This window comes from Elephantulus edwardii, unplaced genomic scaffold (assembly GCF_000299155.1).
Source record: "Elephantulus edwardii isolate Elephantulus edwardi_28Jun2011 unplaced genomic scaffold, EleEdw1.0 scaffold00211, whole genome shotgun sequence".
Taxonomy (NCBI): Eukaryota; Metazoa; Chordata; class Mammalia; order Macroscelidea; family Macroscelididae; genus Elephantulus; species Elephantulus edwardii.
In genome coordinates, this window is record NW_006399961.1 from 1,575,689 (window position 1) to 1,595,614 (window position 19,926).

Here is a 19,926-nt window from a genome sequence, read left to right on the forward strand (position 1 = left end):
GTGCTACCTTTTGGAATCTTCTGTTCAGCTCTTTAGTGTCTTGGATTCTTCCTTGTGCTCTGGCTTCTCTGCGAGGGAAAGAAGTTAGGAGACTAAATATTTACCAGATGAAGAAGACAGGCTGGCTCAAAGGTCAAGAATGCAGGCAGTGAGAATGAATGGGTTTCTGGGCATATTTGAAGAAGATCTAATTAAACTGGCTTATGGAATGGATGTAGGGAGCAGAGAAAGGAGTCAGCCAGACACCAGTGTTATTTTGGATCGAGCAAGTGACAAGTGGAGAGGCCATTTTCAGAGACAGGAAAGACTGTGGGGCAGGCAGGGATGACTGAGACTTCAGATTTGAGTGTCTTGCTTTCAAGCTGTCAATCAGGCCCTGAAGGAGATGAGAAGCCCAGAGTTCTGGGAAGACACTGAGGCTAAAGAGGCAAGATCTCACTCCCTGTTGCTTATTTGACTGATGCAGAATCCAGTGTCCAAGCCTCTCCTGAGACACCCGTCTCAGCTTGGCTGATAGTTGACTGAAGCGGACAGAGCAGACACATGAGGATCTTAGAGCCAAAACTGTAGGGATTTAAACCTGAGCTCGGCCACTTTCTGATGGGATAGACTTGCAGGCAATTCATTTTAGCCAATTCAGTTTCTAACTTCACAGTCTGTAAAAACGGGGCCAGGAAGAAGGGACTACTGTTCCTGCATGAATCTGTCTTAGAAGGAGTATATCCAGGATGTTCCTCAGAGGTAGAGGTGGCGACATGTGACTGCGGGTGCATTATCTGGAGGTGCCTGGCCCTGCAGAAGGACATCATGCTTGGTAAAGTGGGTCAGTGATAAAAAAGCCAACCTCCGTGGAGGTGGACTGATGTCAGTGACTGTAACCATGAACTTAAGGAAAGTAATGGTTGGGAGGACGACACAGCACAGGGCAGTGTTTTGTTCTGTTGTATGCAGGGCTGGTCTGACAATAACAATCACACAAATCAAGTGCTGGAAACGTAAGAAAATTATCTAATTTTTTAAAAAAATTATTACTTTTAATGAAAGTTTACAGAGACTTTGGATTTCCATTCATTCATTGTTGTACTTTTCTCCCTGCCCACCCCTCCCCGTCCAGTTTGCTCTTCTCTTTGAAAAGTGAAAGAAAAATTATTTCATTGTTATACAATCCCGTACCCCAAGTCCACTCTACTATGCAGCCTTCCTTAAGTACTCGGTTTGGTAAGATTGGCCATTTGAAACCACTCAGAGTTGTCACCTAGAGAATGGGAAGCCTTGCTCCTTGGAAGTGAGGATGGTGAAATTCCATGTCACATGCCTTGGGCATTTTCAGGAGGGGCCAGTCTTTGGAAAAAAGACATCAAGCTGGGACAGGGAAAGGTTCAGCACAAGAGAAGACGACTCTCAGTGAGATGGACTGACACAGTGACTGTAGCAATGGGCTCAAGAGTTATCAGCGACAGTGAGGTGGGCTCAGGCTAGGCTAGCATTCAGATCTGTTGATCATAAGGTGGCTACAAGTCATAGTCGGATTAACAACATAGAATAACAACAACAACAGAGTTGCCTCAGCAGACAGGTCTGGCCAGCCCCACCATGAAATTCCCCCTTTGCACATATGGGGTCATCATAAATGGAAACTGAGTTGAGAAAAATACCACCACCAGCACCATCCCTCGTTGGCAGTCACCCAACAGGGTCTGAGAACAGGCTAAGTGAGGGGAGAGGTTTCCTAACATGGAAATGAATGATGAACAGCTGCTATTTATGTAGCATCTACTGTGTGCCATGGTAACACAGCGAGTGAAGCCTTGAGCTGCTAACCAAAAGTGCTGCCAGTTTGAAGCCATCAGCTACTCTGGAAAAAGATGAGGCAGCCTGATCCTGTAAGGATTTATAGCCTATGACAACATATGGGGTGGTTCCACGCTAATTTTTAGGATCGGGGAAATTATCAAACAATATTATTATATAACATGCAGGCAAGAGTCTGCTGAAAACTATCCCAAAATGACTGGAACAGCTTATCAACAGAGAACTGCCAGATGTGCACGCTGGGTTTAGAAAAGGCACTGGTACTAGGGATATGATAGCTAATGTTAGATGGGTCCTGGCTGAAAGCAGAGAGTACCAGAGGAATGTCTATCTGTGTTTCATTGGAAAGCAGAGAGTACCAGAGGAATGTCTATCTGTGTTTCATTGACTATTCAAAGGCTTTTGACTGTGTAGATCACAACAAACTATGGCTAACTCTGAGAAGAATGGAAATCCCAGAACACTTGATCATGCTTATGTGAAGTCTATATTTGGATCAGGACGCAGTTGTCAGAACAGAGAAAGGAAACACTGCATGGTTCAAAATTGGAAAGGGTGTACGCTAGGTGTGTGTCCTTTCTTCATACCTTTTCATCCTGTATGCAGAACAGATTATCTGGGAGGCTGGGCTCTATGAGGAGAAGTGTGGAATCAGAATTGGAGGAAGACTCATCAACAATTGGTGTTGTGCAGATGACACAACCTTGATTGCTGAAACTGAGGTGAACCTGAAGTACTTGCTGCACATGGTCAAGACTGCAGCCTTCAATACAGATTGAAGCTCAGCATTATGAAAACAAAGATTCTCACCACTGGGCCGGCTGGCAGCATCATAATGGATGATTAAGAGATTGAGATTGCTAAAAGCTTTCTTTTGCTTGGTTCCACAATCAACACTCTTGGTACTAGTATGCAGGAAATTAAAAGAAAAATTGCACTGGGAATGTTGTCTGCTGTCAGAGAGTTCTCCAAAGTACTGAAGAGCAACAATGTCAGTCTGGAGACTAAGGTGCGCCTGATTCAGGCCATGGTCTTTGCAATTACATGCTATGCATCAGAGAGCTGGACAATGACTAGGGATAACAGGAGGAGAATTGATGCCTTTGAGTTTGGTGCTGGTGAAGAGTATTGAATATACCATGGACTACAAAGAGAATAAACAGATTTACCCTAAAGAGGGTGAAACCAGGATTCTCCTTGGAGGCAAGGATTCTGAAGCTTCGTCTGACATACTTTCAATATACTGTAAGGAGGGACCAGTCCTTGGAGAGGGACATCATGCTTGGGAGGGTGGAGGGACAGCGCAAGAGAGGAAAGTCCTCTATGAGATGGATTGATTCAGTGACTGGGGTAACGGGGGTAGATGTGTCAGAGACAATAAGATTGGCACATGATAGAGCAGGGTTTAGGGCTGTTGGGCATAGGGTCGCTATGAGTTACAGGCAACTCAACAGCATATAACAACAACAATACTGAATATCCCATGGACGGCCAAAAGAACAAACAGATGTCTTGGAGTCAGAATGTTCCCTGGAGATAAGGATGGTGAAGCTTTGTCATGCAGACTTGGGGTACACTGCAGGAAAATCTACTCCTTGAAGAAGAACATCATGCTTCGAAAGGTGGGAAGATGGCGAAGGAGAGGAAGATCCTCACCAGGTGGATTCACACGGTGACTGCACCAATGGGCTTGAATGTGTCAGAGACGGTGAGGTTGGCACAGGATAGAACAAGGTTCAGATCGGTTGTTCTTACGGTCACTGTGAGTCATACCTGACTCGGCAGGATCTAACAACAACATCCTAATTCAGAACGAACTTGATGACAATTGGCTGGTGTTGTTATTGAGTGTCAGGTGCTGTGGCCAACTCTTTCATGGGCTTTGGCTCATGGCATCTCTACAATCCGCACTGGGAGTTTGATGGTACAGTTTTCCTGATTTAAACAGCCCTAGAGGTGTATAACATGGTAGCCTGCTACCCATTAGGTCTGTGGTTTGAATCCACCAACTTCTCCATGGTGGAAAGATGATCAGTCTCTTCCCATAAAGATCTGCTGCTGTTGTTGTCGCTGCTGTCACATGTCATTAAGTATGACTCATAGTGACCCTGTGAACAACAGATCTGAACCCTGTCCTATCCTGTGCCGTCCTCATCATCTTTGATACACTTGAGCCCATTGCTGCAGTCACTGTGTCAATCCATCTCATTGATGGCCTTTTTCTCTTTTGTTGACCCTCCATCTTCCCAAGCATGATGTTTCTCTCCAAGGAAAAGTCTCTGTCTTTCTCTCTATTTTTTTAATTGTGATTTTAAAAAAGTTTACAGAAAAGTTGGATTTTCATTCATTGTTGCTTATTTGCCTCCCTCCGCCACCCAGTTCCCTTTTGCTTAGAAAAAAAAGTTCATTCATTGTTGCATACAAGGAAAAGCCTCTCTTAACATGTTCAAAGTACGTGAGATGAGCTTTGCCATCTTTGCCTTCAAGGAGCACTCTGGCTGCATTTCTCCAAGAGATACTTGTTCTTTTGACATCCATTAGATATTCAGTACTCTTCTCCAACATCACAATTCAAAGGCATCGATTCTTCTTCAGCTTGGAAACCAAACAGATGATCCCAATGAGTAGGAATCAACGAAATAGCAATGAATTAATTTTCTATCAAAGGAAACCAAGACTCAGGAAAGATTAGGTAATGAAGTTGACCTCTGTCAATGGCTGAGTCAGAAAACTTTCCAGGTTCTCACCTTCCCCAGAGCATCAGTACCAAATCGTGCACATAGCAGGTGCTCAGGGAAAGGTGCCACGTTGGGCACACAGAGGGTACATCAGAGGTGCCACGTTGGGCACACAGAGGGCACATCAGAGGGCTGGAGGACTGGTTTGCACTTACTCAGTTCCGCGATGCTGCCCACGCGGGTGGCCAGCAAAGACTGCTCGATGGTCCTCAGCTCCGACTGGCTGAACATGGGCAGCTCTCCCGGTTTGCTTGGCCGCTGCGGGTCTCGGTGGAGGTTCAAGCTGTCAGGCAGGCACAGCACCCCTGCGGAGATAGAGGGAGAAAGAACAGACAGTGAGTTTCCATGCCATCCCTGGAGAGGCACAGGAACCCCCCCCTCCTCTCTCTCTCTCTCACACACACACACACACACACACACACACACACACGCCCCAAATCACACCAGAGATGCCGCTGCACCACTGCCTTGGAAAGAAGCATTGCTGGGCTCTGTTGAAACAGCCATCAAAGCTGCTATGTCAAAAGTTCTCTCTGAAGCCCTGGTCAACCGATTTTAAAGAATATGTGGACATACATGGTGTACACACACATTTCCAAGTAGGGGGAAGGGAGAGAGGGAGGGAGGGAGAGAGGGAGAGAGGAAGGGAGGAAGAGAGAGAGAGAGAGAGAGAGAGAGAGAGAGAGAGAGAGAGAGAGAGAGACTCTTTGCTTTTTCCTTACACAGATTCTACCTATTTAGACAGGTACCTTGGGACCTCCAAGATGAGTAATTCCTGGTTAAGATCTCAACTACTGGCTGGAAGGCCAGGGGTTTGAATCCAGAGGCACCTCACAAAGCAGGCCTGGTGATCTGCTTCTGAAAGACCACAGCTTTACTACGCAGCATGCAGGAGAAACGATTTTGTAAACCACTACCTAACTTGGGAGGGACTGGAGAGCATTACACTAAATGGACTAACTCAGTCCCATAAAGACAAATATTGTATAAGAACAGTATTGGAGAATGAGTATGAGGATCCAAGGTAGGGAGTGTGGGAACAGAGAGGTGAGGATGCGGGGTGGCGGTTAATCACAGTGTCACACAATTTGATAGGTAGAGGGAGGGGTGGGTGAAGGAAATGGGAAAAATCAGTGTGAAAAACAATGCATACGAAGTTTGTAAATAAACCAGTATGAAAAAAAAAAAACCCAAACCGCAAAACAACCAAACCCAACACCAAAGAAACCAATGGAGTAGTTCTGCTTTGCACTCATGGGGCCTCCCTGGGAAGAAGTGACTTGATATTAACTAACATCAGCGCGGAACGAATGGACGGATAGGTGAACATTAGATGTTAATGAGAAGAGTACTGCCTCCCATGGACCGCCAAAGAGCCAACAATCTGTCTTAGAGGAAATGCAGCCAGGGTCCTCCTTGGAAAAGGAAGTGCTGGGGAAGGTGGAGGGTCAGAAGATGAGAGGAAGGCTGTCAACAAGATGGACTGACACGGTGCTGTAACAGTGGGCACGAGCACGTGGGAGACGGTGAGGCTGGCGCCGGACATGGTGAGGTAGACATCTGCTGTTCACAGGGTTGCTGTGAGTTGATGTCAACTTGACAGCATGTAAAGTCAACGACATATTCAAAAAACAAGGCAGTCAACAACCCAAGTGCCCATCAACAAACGAATGGATAGAGAAGCTGTTGTATACTCACACAATGGAATACTATGCAGCACTGAAAAACAAGGAACTCATGCAATATTCTGCAAAAGTGGATGACCCTGGAGGACATTATGCTGAGTGAAATATCTCAGTCACAAAAGGACAAATAGTGCATAGGGCCACTGTTGTAAAACAGGGCTGACATTGGGGTTGACGAAGACAGAGAAGGAGGGGAGGAATGATGTATTCTGCATTGAAACCGATGAGGGAGAGAACTGTTTAAAAGGGATATATGATTGGGTATTATTATCATGACAGGAGTCCAGAATAAGAGCTGCATAGTGCAGTGGACTTGGGGGGGGGGGGGGGAATTGAAAGCAATGAAAGAGTTTTTCTTTCACTTTTCAAGGAGAAAAGTGAATTGAGGGGGAGGGGATGGGCAGGGAGAAAAGTGCAACAACGAATGACAAGAAACCCTAAGTCTCTATAAACTTTCATGAAAATTAATAAAACAAAACAAAATGACAACAAGGCAGTAGAGGCTCTGCTGTAGAATCCTGTCCTCTCTTGAGGGAGGACCAGGTTGGTATCACAGCTGAAGCAGCTCCTGCCCCTGTCCCCCACCCCCCACCCGTCTGTCGGGGAGGTTTGCATGTTGCTATGATGCTGAACAGTAGGGAGACGCTGAGTCATGCTCGCTTCTTCCCATCTGCTCACCTGCCGAGACATGTAGTCAGAGGCTAAGTCAGGTAACCGTTTCCACAGCAACGAACCTTGGGTCAATTCCTCATCTGATATCTTGGCTCTAATTCAGAGACATCTTACCCCTGGAAGAGTCCCCTGCAAGCGGCATCAGATCATCACAAGCAAGGCTGATGACTCATCTAAGATTCCGTGTCGTGAGGCCCTCTGCTTGGGGAGAAAGGGTACTGGGCCTGGGGGATGCAGGCATCACAGCAAAGGAGTCGTGCGAGCTTAGCGCTGAGCTGGGAAGCACACAGCTCTACTCCTTGACATCCAGTTGGAACCAACTCATAGCTGAGCCTCCAGCAAGCTTCTCAGGCTGTAAATCTCACGAGAGGATACTGTCCATCATTCTCATGAGGCGCTTCTGATGGATTCAAACTGCCACCGCACAGCGGTCCTTAGGTGAGCAGGACAACTTCCTCTGGACTCATAAGAATAAAGCTGGGATGCTGCTGTCACGTGGTGTCATGTTGGAACCAACTCACTGCTGATCCACCCACTGCTTTTCAGATGTTGTAAAACCGCACAGCAGGAGAATGCCCATCTTCTCCCTCAGAGCAGCTGGTGGATTCAAACCACTTGCTTTTGGGTTGGAAGTGCAACTCCTTACCCACTAGGCCACCAGAGCTCCCTCCAGGTACGATAAGGGTATCTACACAAGGGAAGGATAGAGTCATCTAATAGACAAATGACTCCTAACTGTCTTCATCAGGTTGCATGCCTTGTTATTTGTACTGTTGTTGTTAAGTGCCATCAAGTCATAGACGACTCATAGTGATCCTATGAAGGAAAGTCTTGAACATAAAACTTTCATCTATTCTCCAAGTTCATAGTTTCCAGAGGCAAGCTTTTTTGAAAACACACCTTTGCAGAATCCAGCCATTCTGCTCAATTTAGCAAATTCTTTTTTTTTTCTTCAAACAGATAAGTTTTATTTAACTAAGTAAAAAGGTATTTCCTATTCAGATAATTTATACATAGACCAAGATCTTTTTATATTAACCATGTATTTACAAGGTAAATTATTATATCCATGGATGAGGCTCTATTTTAGCTGTGATTGAGCTGTTTACTGTTTGCTCCCTAAATGTATTATATAGTTCATCTTAGCAAATTCTTAACCCAGACTTGCTTCTTAAAACTTGACTCCAGTCTTTCTACAAAAAAAAAAAAGCGAAGAAGGAAGCCTCTGCCCCTCCCAAAACTGAAGCCAAGGCAAAGGTATTAAAGGCCAAGAAGGCAGATCTGAAGGGCATCCACAGCCAAAAAAAAAAAAAGATCTGCACGTCACCCACCTTTTGGTGGCCTAAGACACTGAGATTCCGAAGGCAGTCCAAATAGCCCCAGAAGAGCACCTCCAGGGGAAACAAGCTTGACCACTATGCCATCATCAAATTTCCCCTGACCACTGAGTCAGCCATGAAGAAGATAGAAGATAACCACACACTTGTGTTCACTGTGGATGTCAAGGCCAACAAGCACCCAATTAAACAAGCTGTAAGGAAACTATGACACTAATGCGGCCAAGGTCAACACTTTGATTAGGCCTGCTGGAGAGAAGAAGGCCTATGTTCCACTTGCTCCTGACTATGATGCTTTGGATGTTGCCAACAAAATTGGGATCATCTAAACTGAGTCCAGCTGGCTAATTCTAAATACAAATTTTTCTCACCATAAAAAAAGAAAACAAAATAAAAAACCTTGCCTCCACATACTGGTTAGGCAAAGCAAAATCAGAATGGGAATCTCGAACCCAGCACTTGAGTCTATGCTCTGCCACTTCCCATCCATGGTCGACCTGGTTCAAGAAATCTCTTTAGCCCTCAGTCAATTTTCTTTTCTGTGAAATGGGTGTGTATGGGGATTGGGAGTAATAATAATGACCTCATCCCCTGCATGGGGCTGTTGGGAGGCAAAATGAGTTCATGCGCTCAAAGGATACATTTCCATTTGCACATCAAATAGAAAGTGCTCAGCAAATGTTAACTGAAATAAAAAAAATTCAGTTGATGTATACAAACCTATCATTGGATTACTTTATGCTTTATCATAAGAACAAACGATTTTCCTCAGAGTTATTACTCTTTCATTTAGAGAGTTGTAAAATTTAAACATGGAAATATAATTATCCAAAGATGCTTTGAAAGCTCAATTACAGAGATTGGGGAAATTTATAATTGATCCATTATGCAAAGATTATGTACCAGGGTTTCTTTTTCTTTTTGAGAACTCTATGGGGTAAACACCAACAACCTGCGTTATGCAGATGACACAACTTTGCTTGCTGATACTGAGAAGGGCCTGAAGCACTTGCAGCAGCAGGTCAAGAACTGTAGTCTTCAATATGAATTGAAGCTTAACACCAAGAAGACAAAGATTCTCACCACTGGGCCAATTGGCAGCACCATGATAGATGGAGAAGTGACTGAGGTTGTTAACAAAATTACAGTTTGCTCAGCTCCACAATCAACACTCTTGGCACCAGCAGTGAGGAAATCAAGAGCCAGATTGCATAGAGAAGTCTGCTGTCTGAGACCTTTCCAAAGGGCAAAAGAGCAATTATATTAGTCTAGAGACTAAGGTGCATCTGATCCAGGCCATAGTCTTTGCAATTACTTGCTATGCATCACAGAGCTGGACAATGACTAAGAATGAAAGAGGAAGAACCAATGTCTTCGACTTGTGGTGCTAGAGAAGAATATTAAACATACCATGGGCTGCTAGGAGAACAAACAGATCTGTCTTGGAGAGAGTGAAACCATGTTGCTTCAAGGCAGCAAGGATTTTGAAGTTCCATCTCACATACTTTAGGCACAAGGCCAGGAAGAATCAGTCCTTGGAATCATACTTGGAAGGGTGGAGGGACAGTGCAGGAGAGGAAGACCCTGGATGAGATGGATTGATGCAGTAACTGGGGTAATGGAGGTAGGTGTATTGGAGACAGTGAGACTGGCTCATAACAGGGCAGGCTTCAGGGCAATTGTGCATTGGGTCGCTATGAATCATAGGTGACTTTATGGCACATAACAACAACAACATAGGGTAAACATAGAGGTCACTTTGAGTACTAAAGAGCATCGAGTCCCAGAGATGATATTTCCAAACATCTCGTTCATATGTATGTGCAAACTGGGCAATGAACAAAGAGACTGAAGAAGAATTGATGTCCTTGAATTAGGGTGTTAGTGAAGAATAGGAACTATACCCTGGACTGCCTCAAGAACAAAGAAATCTGTCTTGGAAGACAGGCAACCACGATGCTCCTTAGAAACAAGTATGGTTTTGGACATGGTGAGGAGGGCTGAGTCTCTGGAGAAGGACACCATGCATGATAGACGGGTCAGCAAAAATCCCAGGAAGGTTCTCGAGAAGAGTGGCTGCCGCAATAGATGGACACACAGCAATGGTTGTGAGGCTGGCACGTGACTGGACAGTGCTTCATTCTGTTGTACACGGGGTCAGCACAAGCTGGACATTAGTCCATGACACCTACTAACAGCGATACCAATGGGGTACACACAGTAACTTCAACTACATAGAGACGGGTAAATAGCGATATAGATATTATTGTTGTGGTTAAGTGTCATAGTGCGGAAACTGACTCATAACTGACCCTCCAGGAGGCTTCCCGAGGCTGTAAATCACACAGAAGGAGACTGTCCATCTTTATCTCAAAGAGCAGTTGGTGGATTTGAACTACCAACTGTTGGGATGGAAGCACAACTCCTTACTCACTAGGCCACCAGAGCTCCCCAGACATAGATGTATGTCACTACTGTCAAGTGGGAACCAATTCATAGCCAACCCATAAGTGAGGTGTTTTGTTTGTTTTTTTTAAAATTAATTTTAATGAAAGTTTTCAGAGACTTAGGATTTCCAGTCAGTCATTGTTGCACTTTTCTCCCTGCCCACCCATCCCCCACATTCACTCTTCTCTTTGAAAAGAAATAGAAAAACTCCCTCACTGTTGTTTTAAGAGGCTATAAAATGCAGTTTTCAGAGGTTGTAAACTGTCGGTTATCTTTCTCCCTTGAAGTTGTTTGTGGATTTGAACCACCAGAGGTCCAGCTTTTCAATGAGAAGTACAGCTCTCTATGGACTACAGACCTACACAGACATACAGTTATCTATCTATCTATCTATCTATCTATCTATCTATCTATCTATCTATCATCTATCTTTCTATCCACCCATCAATGCATCCATCCATCCACCCACCCTGGACACCCGTCTCAATCAAGAGACTCCAGCCTGACTTGGGTGTGTGAGAGCCATAGACCTGAATTTCATTATCAGAGCCAAGAACAGCCCTAGTTTGTGCTCAAGATTCACATTTAAAGACCAAGGGAAGTGAGGTGCAAACATGATTATTTCTTAAAGAAAAGAATACCTTTGGATAGCATACGACCATAAACCAAAGCCCATGACAAGCTACGGGGGCGGGGGGGGGCGGTCACGATCTCCTCAAAATCCTGTTACTCTAGGGGGTGTCTGTTGTGCATTTTTCTAAAGGAAGGAGTCCATTCATAGTCTCAAACAGAGCTGTGAGGGCCCCTCAGGGAGTCTTCTGAGCATCCACATTCCTAGCAATCAATAGGTATCTGCCCAGAGCAGGGTGAGGTTGAGGGAGGCCCCTTCCCCTGACAGAGCTCAGCTCTGGTCCTGCCCCTGCCCTTTATACATCCTGCATCAACACATTCCCCAGTCCCCGGCAGATCCTGAATCCGCAAAGAGGGCTTAGAACACTGACGTCACAGATTGACTGTAGTGGCTGCACTAGATAATATATTTAAAGCCTCTGATAAATACCTCGTTCTCACAGATGAGCGGCTTTATTTATTTAGAGTCTGTATTCAAACAGTCATATGGATGGATCATCTTTCCAAAATCTTGTGTGAGTGGAGACAGAAAACCCTTCTGGGGAGGTTGTTGAGAACACACAGTCTGAGGCTCGCTGTCTAGATGTGACTCCAGGCCAACTTGGCATGGCATTCCACGTCTGATGGGGGCAATCGGGATGTGCTCCTGAGGCTGAGAGGGGTAGCCCTAGGTCTGAACCCTGATGACCTCACTTAACGTATGTGACCACAGACAAGTGAACATTCCATGTTGTGTCTCAGTTTCTCCGTTTATAAGATGAGAATATTATTGGATTGTGAGAATGGCACAGGATAGGGAAGGTTCCTTTGTATTGTTCCTAGGGTTGCTATGAGTCATAGCTGATGCAAGGGCCCCTTACAACAACTTCTTCATGGATTGTGAAGACAGAAAAAGCACCTTGTAGAGAGGAAGCGGCACAAAAATCTTTCCTATCACTTCTATTTTTTGGAGAAAACAATTGGAGCTTGGGGGATAGTCAGTAACTTGACCAATGTCAGAGAAAGTCATAGAGGGTTCTAAGAAATGAACTCAAGACTTCTGATTCCAGACACTACAACTCTTAGCTTTCTGCCTCCTGGTTATGGAGACATGTTCTCTGCCAGGTATTGCTAAGGAGGGAAGTTGGGACACAAGGCAGGTGGGTTTTTACTCTCCTGGGACTTAGAGTCTAGAAATAGTGTGTGAGGTTTTTCCCAGTATTATCAAGGAGACACTGATAGGGAAGGAAAACATTGGTGAAACCAAGTCTCTCCTTGGAGGCTAGGGTTTTGAAGCTCTGCCTCACTTACTTACTCGGGGCACGTGGCCAGGAGAGATCAGTCCTTAGAGAAGAACATCATGCTCGGAAGGGCGGAGGGACAGCGCAGTAGAGGGAGACCCCAGATGAGATGATTGATACGGTAACTGGGGTGATGGGGGCTGGTGTGTCAAAATTAGTGAGACTGGCACAAGACAGGGAAGGGTTTGGAGCTGCTGTACATAGGGTCACTATGCATTGTAGGCGACTTAACCAGTAACATTCTATGGCAGGTTTGGAAGCAGGAGCAACATCCACTTCCTAAACAATAAGTCTCCGGAAACTATGACCTTTGATAAATGTTGACAGCTGTGGAGGGGCTTCAGGCCTTTTGCTCATAGGGTCGCTATGAATTGTGCTTGACTCAAGGGCAATCAACAACAACAACAACAAGGACAAAACCCAAAGTCTCTCTCTCTCTCTCTCTCTCTCTCTCTCTCTCTCTCTCTCTCTCTCACACACACACACACACACACACACACACCCCTTAGACATGTTCCCTACTTTGCATTTGCCACTAGGAAGCTCAGAGCGAAATTTGAGGCTCATTTACAAATAAGAAGCCCCTCTGCCTTATTTTCCTTTGGCATCACGTTCACCATCATTTACACTATTGCCATGGACAAATTTTCGTAGGCGTCCTCAAAACTATTTCAGGGATGAACAAGTTATGCACAAATGACAAAATCACTTGCTCATCCAGGTTCCTTAGCTCCCTCGGGGGTTCCTGTGCATTCCGCAGCCACTTCCTGGGGCCGTCAAGGCGCCAGCTCCGTATAGGCCCTGGAGATTCTAGCCTGGGATGAGCTCATGGATGATGACTGAGTACAGGGAAAAAAATGTACATTTCTCAGGTATGGAACTAGGTTTTCTTTGTTTAGTGGCTATGAAGTCAAAATTTATAGGCCTGGCGCAGAATAATTATCCTAATTCAGAGCCCCCCAAGGTATCTTCAATTTAACTAAGACTATTAAAACCCTGAGGCCAACCAGAATGAGGAAAACTCTGGATGCGGCTTCCACCATAATTGGGAGACTATTTCAGACAACGTACTAAAACCTTACCCCATGTGGGGTGAGGACGGGGAAGAAGTCACTGTCAATGCAGAATCCAACCAGTGGCTTTGGATGAATTCCAAGTCGTTGTGACTCCATGTTTAGCAAAGCTCAAGTATGCTGCTTGAGGTTTTCCATGTTTTGGTTTTTACTGAATTCATTCAGCTTTGATTCGTTTTTTTAGCTGACATCTGATATCATAAGCAAAATTATATTGCTCACTAAATTACACTTTTTTGCTTTGTACAATTTGTAAAAATACTATTTTAAAAAAAAAACACAAAAAAACCAAACAAACAATTTGTAAAAATACTATCGTCGACACTGAAGACATACTGCCCAACTGACACACATTCTTCTCAGGAGAAAAGAAAGCCTATGAAACTTCCATCAGGCCATCATCAATCACACAGCAAACTAAATTAGTATGGGTTGCTTTTACATTACTTCTTAAAATTTTTACAGACCTCAAGAACGGCTTATTTTTGGAAGCAGATAGCCCGGCCTATTTGCTAAGGTGCTTCTGGGTAAACACTCTCTCTCTCTCTCTCTCTCTCTCTCTCTCTCTGTGTACATACGTACGGAGATCTGTGTGATAGTGTAACAATGTGAAGGAGTTAGATTCTGAAGATGGTTGTATAAAGCTGTACTAGGCAGTTGTTACTTTGGTTCCAGGACACAGACTGGAGCCCTGCCTATATTTGGATGCAAGAAGAAGATGATTCTCCCATGTTCTGTCAACCAAGCTAGACTTAGTCTTCTGTAAAGTTACCTCCAGAATGGAACACGGAGGGTGGTCCTGGCATTCATCCCAACTGTAATAAACGGAAAGGAAGCAGCTGGGGTATAGAGAGTCCCAGAAGAGGCATCAGACAGACCTGCCTGGATTCAGGTTCCTGCCTCATCGTCTCCCACCTGTGTGGCATGAGACCCAGGACTCGGCTCCTCTGAGTCTGCCTTTCTTCTTCCACAAGCCTCTGATCCTATCTACCTCCTTATCCCTAACTTGTTATAACCTACACAAAACCTCTGCATAGAACACAAAGGAAACCATCTTTCCAGCCTTCTGTGCTCCTAGCCAAGATCCTTCTGCCATCAGCAATGATACCCTTCATTCTATAGCCTCTTCTGAATCAAGCTTGAATTTCTGGCAGTTCCCTGTTGATGTACTGCAGAACCATCTGAATGATCGTCAGCAAAATGTACTTATGTACCCTTTCAATGAAATTACTTACTACTTCCTGCGTGCTGTTGGATGGCTTTTCTTTGAAAATGGGCATGTATTACAGATCCTTTTCAGACAGTTGGACAGGTATGTGTCTTCCAAATTTCTTGGCATAGACAAGTGAGCACACCCAGCGTTGCATCCATTTGCTGAACTGTCTCAATCAGTATTCTACTGATTCTTTGAGCTCTGTCACTAACGCTTTCAATATAGCTTGCATGTCATCCTTCGGTATCACTGGTTCTTGACCACATGCTACCTCCTGAAGTGACTGAGCATTGACTGGTTCTTTTTGGTGCAATGACTCTGATTTCATAGACCACACAAAGGCATTTCACTGTGTCAGTTCCTAACAAATTTTGGACAACACGGTGAAGAACAGGAACTTCAGAACATTTAATTATGCTCATGGAAAGAACTTATACATAGACAAGAAGTAACTATCAGTGGGATATACAAATGATGGTGGATACACACAATGCAACACCATGCAACAATGAAGAAAAAGGAAGATTCTGCAAAATATCACATACCATGAATGAGTCTAAAGGACAGTATTCTGAAGAAAATGAGGAAGCCACTAAAAAGAAAATGGTCACTAGGGATGGGAAGAGAGAGAGTATAACCCTGGTGCCTTACCCCCTTGCCCCGAAATCAATAAATAGATAATGTTACTGTTATGTGCCATTGAGTTAGAACTGACTCATAGCTGACTCTCCTGGAGGTTTTCAGGAACCATACATTGGATGGGGAGCAACTGCCCATCTTTCTTCCACAGAGCAGCTGGCGGATTTGAACAGCCTGCCTTGGGGTCAGCTGTGCGGTTCTTTACCATTAAGACACTTGTTTTTATGTGCCATTGTGCTGGAACCGACCCATAGCTGACCCTCCAGTGGGTTTCCGGAGGCAGTAAATCTCATGGGAGGAGATCGCCCATCATTTTCTCGAGGAGCAGACAGAATTATCTGCTCTTATAATTAGGAGGAGACTGCCCAGCATTCTCTCCAGGAACAGACAGAATTATCTGCTCTTATAATTAGGCCACCAGAGCTTACTCATTAGAGCTCCCTAAATAGATATCAGACATATATCAAGATGAGTATAAGGAGAGGCAATGGGGAGCTCTGATGGCTTTGTGGTAAGAACCTGCACTGTAATCCCAAAGTCATGTGGTTCAAATCCACTAGCTGCTTCCTGGGAGAAGGATGAGCAATTAACTGCCTCTAAAAACCCACCTGAGGGTCAGATATGGGTTGGTTCCAAATTGACAGTTTTCAACAAGAACAACAAGAAGGAGAGGCGATATATAATAAGGAGATGAGACGACAATGACCACAGTATCAGTCAAGAACAGAATACACAAAAAGGTTCACTAGAGCTACAGTCATACAAAGTGCACAGCATTACACGCCCTATCCCACAATGCCACTCATCTTTATATGGCTATATAGACAGATAGGCAAGATGAGCATATGGGGACAGGTGAAAGGCACACCACCATGATTATACACAGGTTTGGCAGATGATATTTCTACACTCACACAGTATACGCTATGAATACAGCCAGGAATATAGCAGAGTCAATAGGAATTAAAGTTATATAAACTTTGTAATCAAAACCAAACATCCTGGGGGAATGAGTTGCTAGTCTTAGGATGTCAAGACCACAGTCTTAGGGGACGTCAAGGTCAACTGGTCTAACATAGCCTACAAAGTCAATGTTCTATTTTCCTACTTTGGTGACTAGCAACTCTGCCTTGAAAGATTTTAAGCAGCCACTGAAGATGTCTTGCTGGTCTCCACCTGTCTTGTCAAAGATGAGGGAAGGAAATGAAAGATCTGCAGGAACCAAAGATGAGGGAAGGAAATGAAAGATCTGCAGAAACAATGACTCCAGGACTCACTGACCTCACAAGATGCAACCTCCATGACTCTTAAACCAGAACAACAAGATGGTGGCCATCTACCACTGCTGACCACTTTACACAGGATTACAATGGATGGTCTAAGACAGAGTGGGCAAAAGAGGTGGGCTAAAGCATCACAGTGGTCAGGCCTACTGTTCTGAGAGATTAGTGGGGATCCCAGGACTACATCCTTTAGTCACTCTAGGAACCTGAAATCTAAACTCATTCTCATGTTTACTTTGTAGCAAAATCACAGATACGTGCATTATGGGAGCAATAATTCTAAGGAGGAAGGCACTCACTCCTTAGAATAATCAACCATGTAAGATCAAAAAGGGTTGCATTTGCCTTGGAATAAAGAAGGCAAGAAGGATGAATGGAAATAAGAACAACAGGGAGGAGACGGGATGAGTTTGGCTACCTTTTTGTTGTTCGGTGCCACTGAGTTGAGAATGACCCACAGCGATCCTATGAGTAAAAGATCTGAACCCTGTCCTGTCCTGCACCATCTGCATCATCTCTGACACACTTGAGCCCATTGCTGTAGCCACTGTGTCAGTCCTTCTGGTTGAGGGTCTTCCTCTCTTTTGCTGCCCCTCTACCTTTCCAAGCATCATGTCCCTCTCCAAGGAACAGCCTCTCTGATCAACATGCCCAAAGTATATAAGAGAGAGTTTCTCCATCCTGGCTTCTAAGGAGCATTTTGGCTGCACTTTTCCCAAGACATATTTGTTTGTTCTTTTGGCAACCTATGGGGTATTCAGTACTGTTCTCCAACACCACAGCTCAGAGGCATCAAGTCTTCTTCTGTTTTCCTTATTCATCGTCCAGCTCTCAGCAGCACAGCAAGTGATTGCAAAGACATGGCCTGGGTTAGATGCAGTCTTTAAACTGACACCATTGCTCTTCAGTAATTTAGAGAGGTCCCTGACTGCAGAGTTTCCCAAAGCAATGTCTCTTGATCTCTTGACTGTGGATACCAAGGGTGTTCATTTCACCCAAGCAAGATGAAATCACTAACTGCAATCTTTTCTTCATCTATTATGATGTTGCTTATCAGCGCTGGGGTGAGGATTTTTGTCTTCTTGATGTTGGGATGCAATTCACATTGAAGGCTGTGGTCTGTGATATTCTGCAGCAAGCATTTCAAGTCCTTCTCATGTTCAGCAAGTGAAGTGTGTCATCTGCATGATTCAGGTTGTTGAGGTGTCTTTCTTCAGTCCTGAGGCCATATTTTTCTTCAAAGAATCCAGCTTCTAAAATGATTTTCTCAGCATACAGATTGAATAAGTATGGAGAAAGGATACACCCGTGATGCACACCTTCCTTGATTTTAAACCATGCATTTCTCCCTTTCTCTGTCTGGATAACAGTTCTTGGTCTGGGTGTTGGTTTCATATAAGCATAATTAAGTGTTCTGAGATTCTCATTCTTCTCAATGCTAGCCATAGTTTGTTATGTTACATTGTATATACTATATTGATGAACAATGAATAATGATGCCAGAAGAAGAATTAATGTCTTTGAGTTGAGGTGTTGAAGAAGAATACTGAATATCCCATGAACTACCCCCAATGCATGCCTCCAGAAAATCTATGAACTTTGATAAATGTCGGTAGTTATAGAAAGGCTTCAGACCTTTTAGTCTTAAAAAGGCCATTATGAGTTATGCTTGACTTGACAGCAATCAACAACAACAACAACCCCCAAGGAGATATATTGATAAGGTAACTTCAGCAATGAATGGGCTCCTGTGTATCAGAGATGATGAGGATGACACAGGATAGGGCAGGGCTCATGTTGGCTGTTTATAGGGTCGCTATGAATCATACTTGACTCAATAGCACCTAACAACAACAACAACAATAACCAAAGTAACAAATAAGTCTGTCTTAGAGAAAGTGTTAACTAGGAAGCTCCTTAGAGGCAGAGATCATGAAACGTTATCTCACATATAATGCGCATGTTGTTCGGATAGGCCAATACTTGGAAAAAGACAGCATGCTTGAAAAGGTGGAGGGTCAGTAACAGAGAAGAAGACCCTCAACAAGATAGACTAAGACAGTGTTGGTAACAATGGGCTTGAGCGTATTAGAGATGATAAGGGTGGCAGCAGACAGGGCAAGTTTTAGCTCTATTACTCATAGGGTCACTCAACAGCATCTATCAACAACAACAAAGAACAATGATTAATAATCTTATAAGACAAAATGTGTAGGCATGCTTGAATGGAACACCAATTAGCTTTGTAACCTTGGAGTCAAATAATGACAAAAAGAAAGGAAAATAGTCCTTGGAACAGAACAAGCTAACAGCATTGCAGTTTACTAGAGGCAAAGGCATTTATCAGGGTCTCAGCCCTTCATCACACTTGTTCAATCTGGTTGCTGAGCAAATGATTTGAGAAGCTGGACTACATGAAGAAGAATGGGACATCATGACCAGAGGAAAACTCATTAACCACATGCAATTTGCAGATGACACAACCTTGCTTGCTAAAAGCAAAGAGGACTTGAAGCACTTGCTGAGGAAGATCAAAGACTACAGCCTTCAGCATGGATTACATCTCAACATAAAGGAAACAAAAATCTTCACAACCAGACCAAATCCCAACATCATGATAAACGGAAAAAAGTTTGAAACTGTCAGGGATTTAATTGCACTTGTTTCTGAAAACTATGCCCATAGAAACAGCAGTTAAAAAAAAACAACAACAACCCAGAAGATGTATTGTATTGGGTAAATCTACTGCAAAATCTAGTGCTATATGGGTTTAAAAACTGAATATGATGGTGAAGACTAGGGTGTCTGACTCAAACCACACTGTTTCAATGGCCCCACATGCAAGTGAGTGAGAGCTGCACAATGAATAAGGACTGAAGAAGAATTCATGCCTTTGAGTTAGAGTGCTGAATACCAAATATCTCATGGGCTGCCAGAAAAGCCACATACATCTGTTCTGTAAAAGGAGAGCCAGGATGTTCTTTAGAGGCGAGAATGTGCCTTCATCTAATTTGGGAGCCCTGGTGGCCTAGTGGTGAGCAGCTGTGCTGCAAACCCAAAGGCAGGCAGTTCAAACCTACCAGCTGTTCTGCAAGAAAGAGATGGGCGATCTCCTC

At 44.1% G+C, this 19,926-nt stretch overlaps 1 protein-coding gene across 1 annotated transcript in view; it reads right to left on the minus strand.

The window, feature by feature from the left end:
* BTBD11 (BTB (POZ) domain containing 11) overlaps nucleotides 1–19,926 on the minus strand; it is a 520,423-nt gene that overhangs the window by 222,842 nt on the left and 277,655 nt on the right. Inside the window, exon 2 of the mRNA XM_006897535.1 lies at nucleotides 4,706–4,855. Coding sequence (XP_006897597.1) covers nucleotides 4,706–4,855 — 150 coding nt within the window. The remainder of the gene's footprint in view (nucleotides 1–4,705; nucleotides 4,856–19,926) is intronic.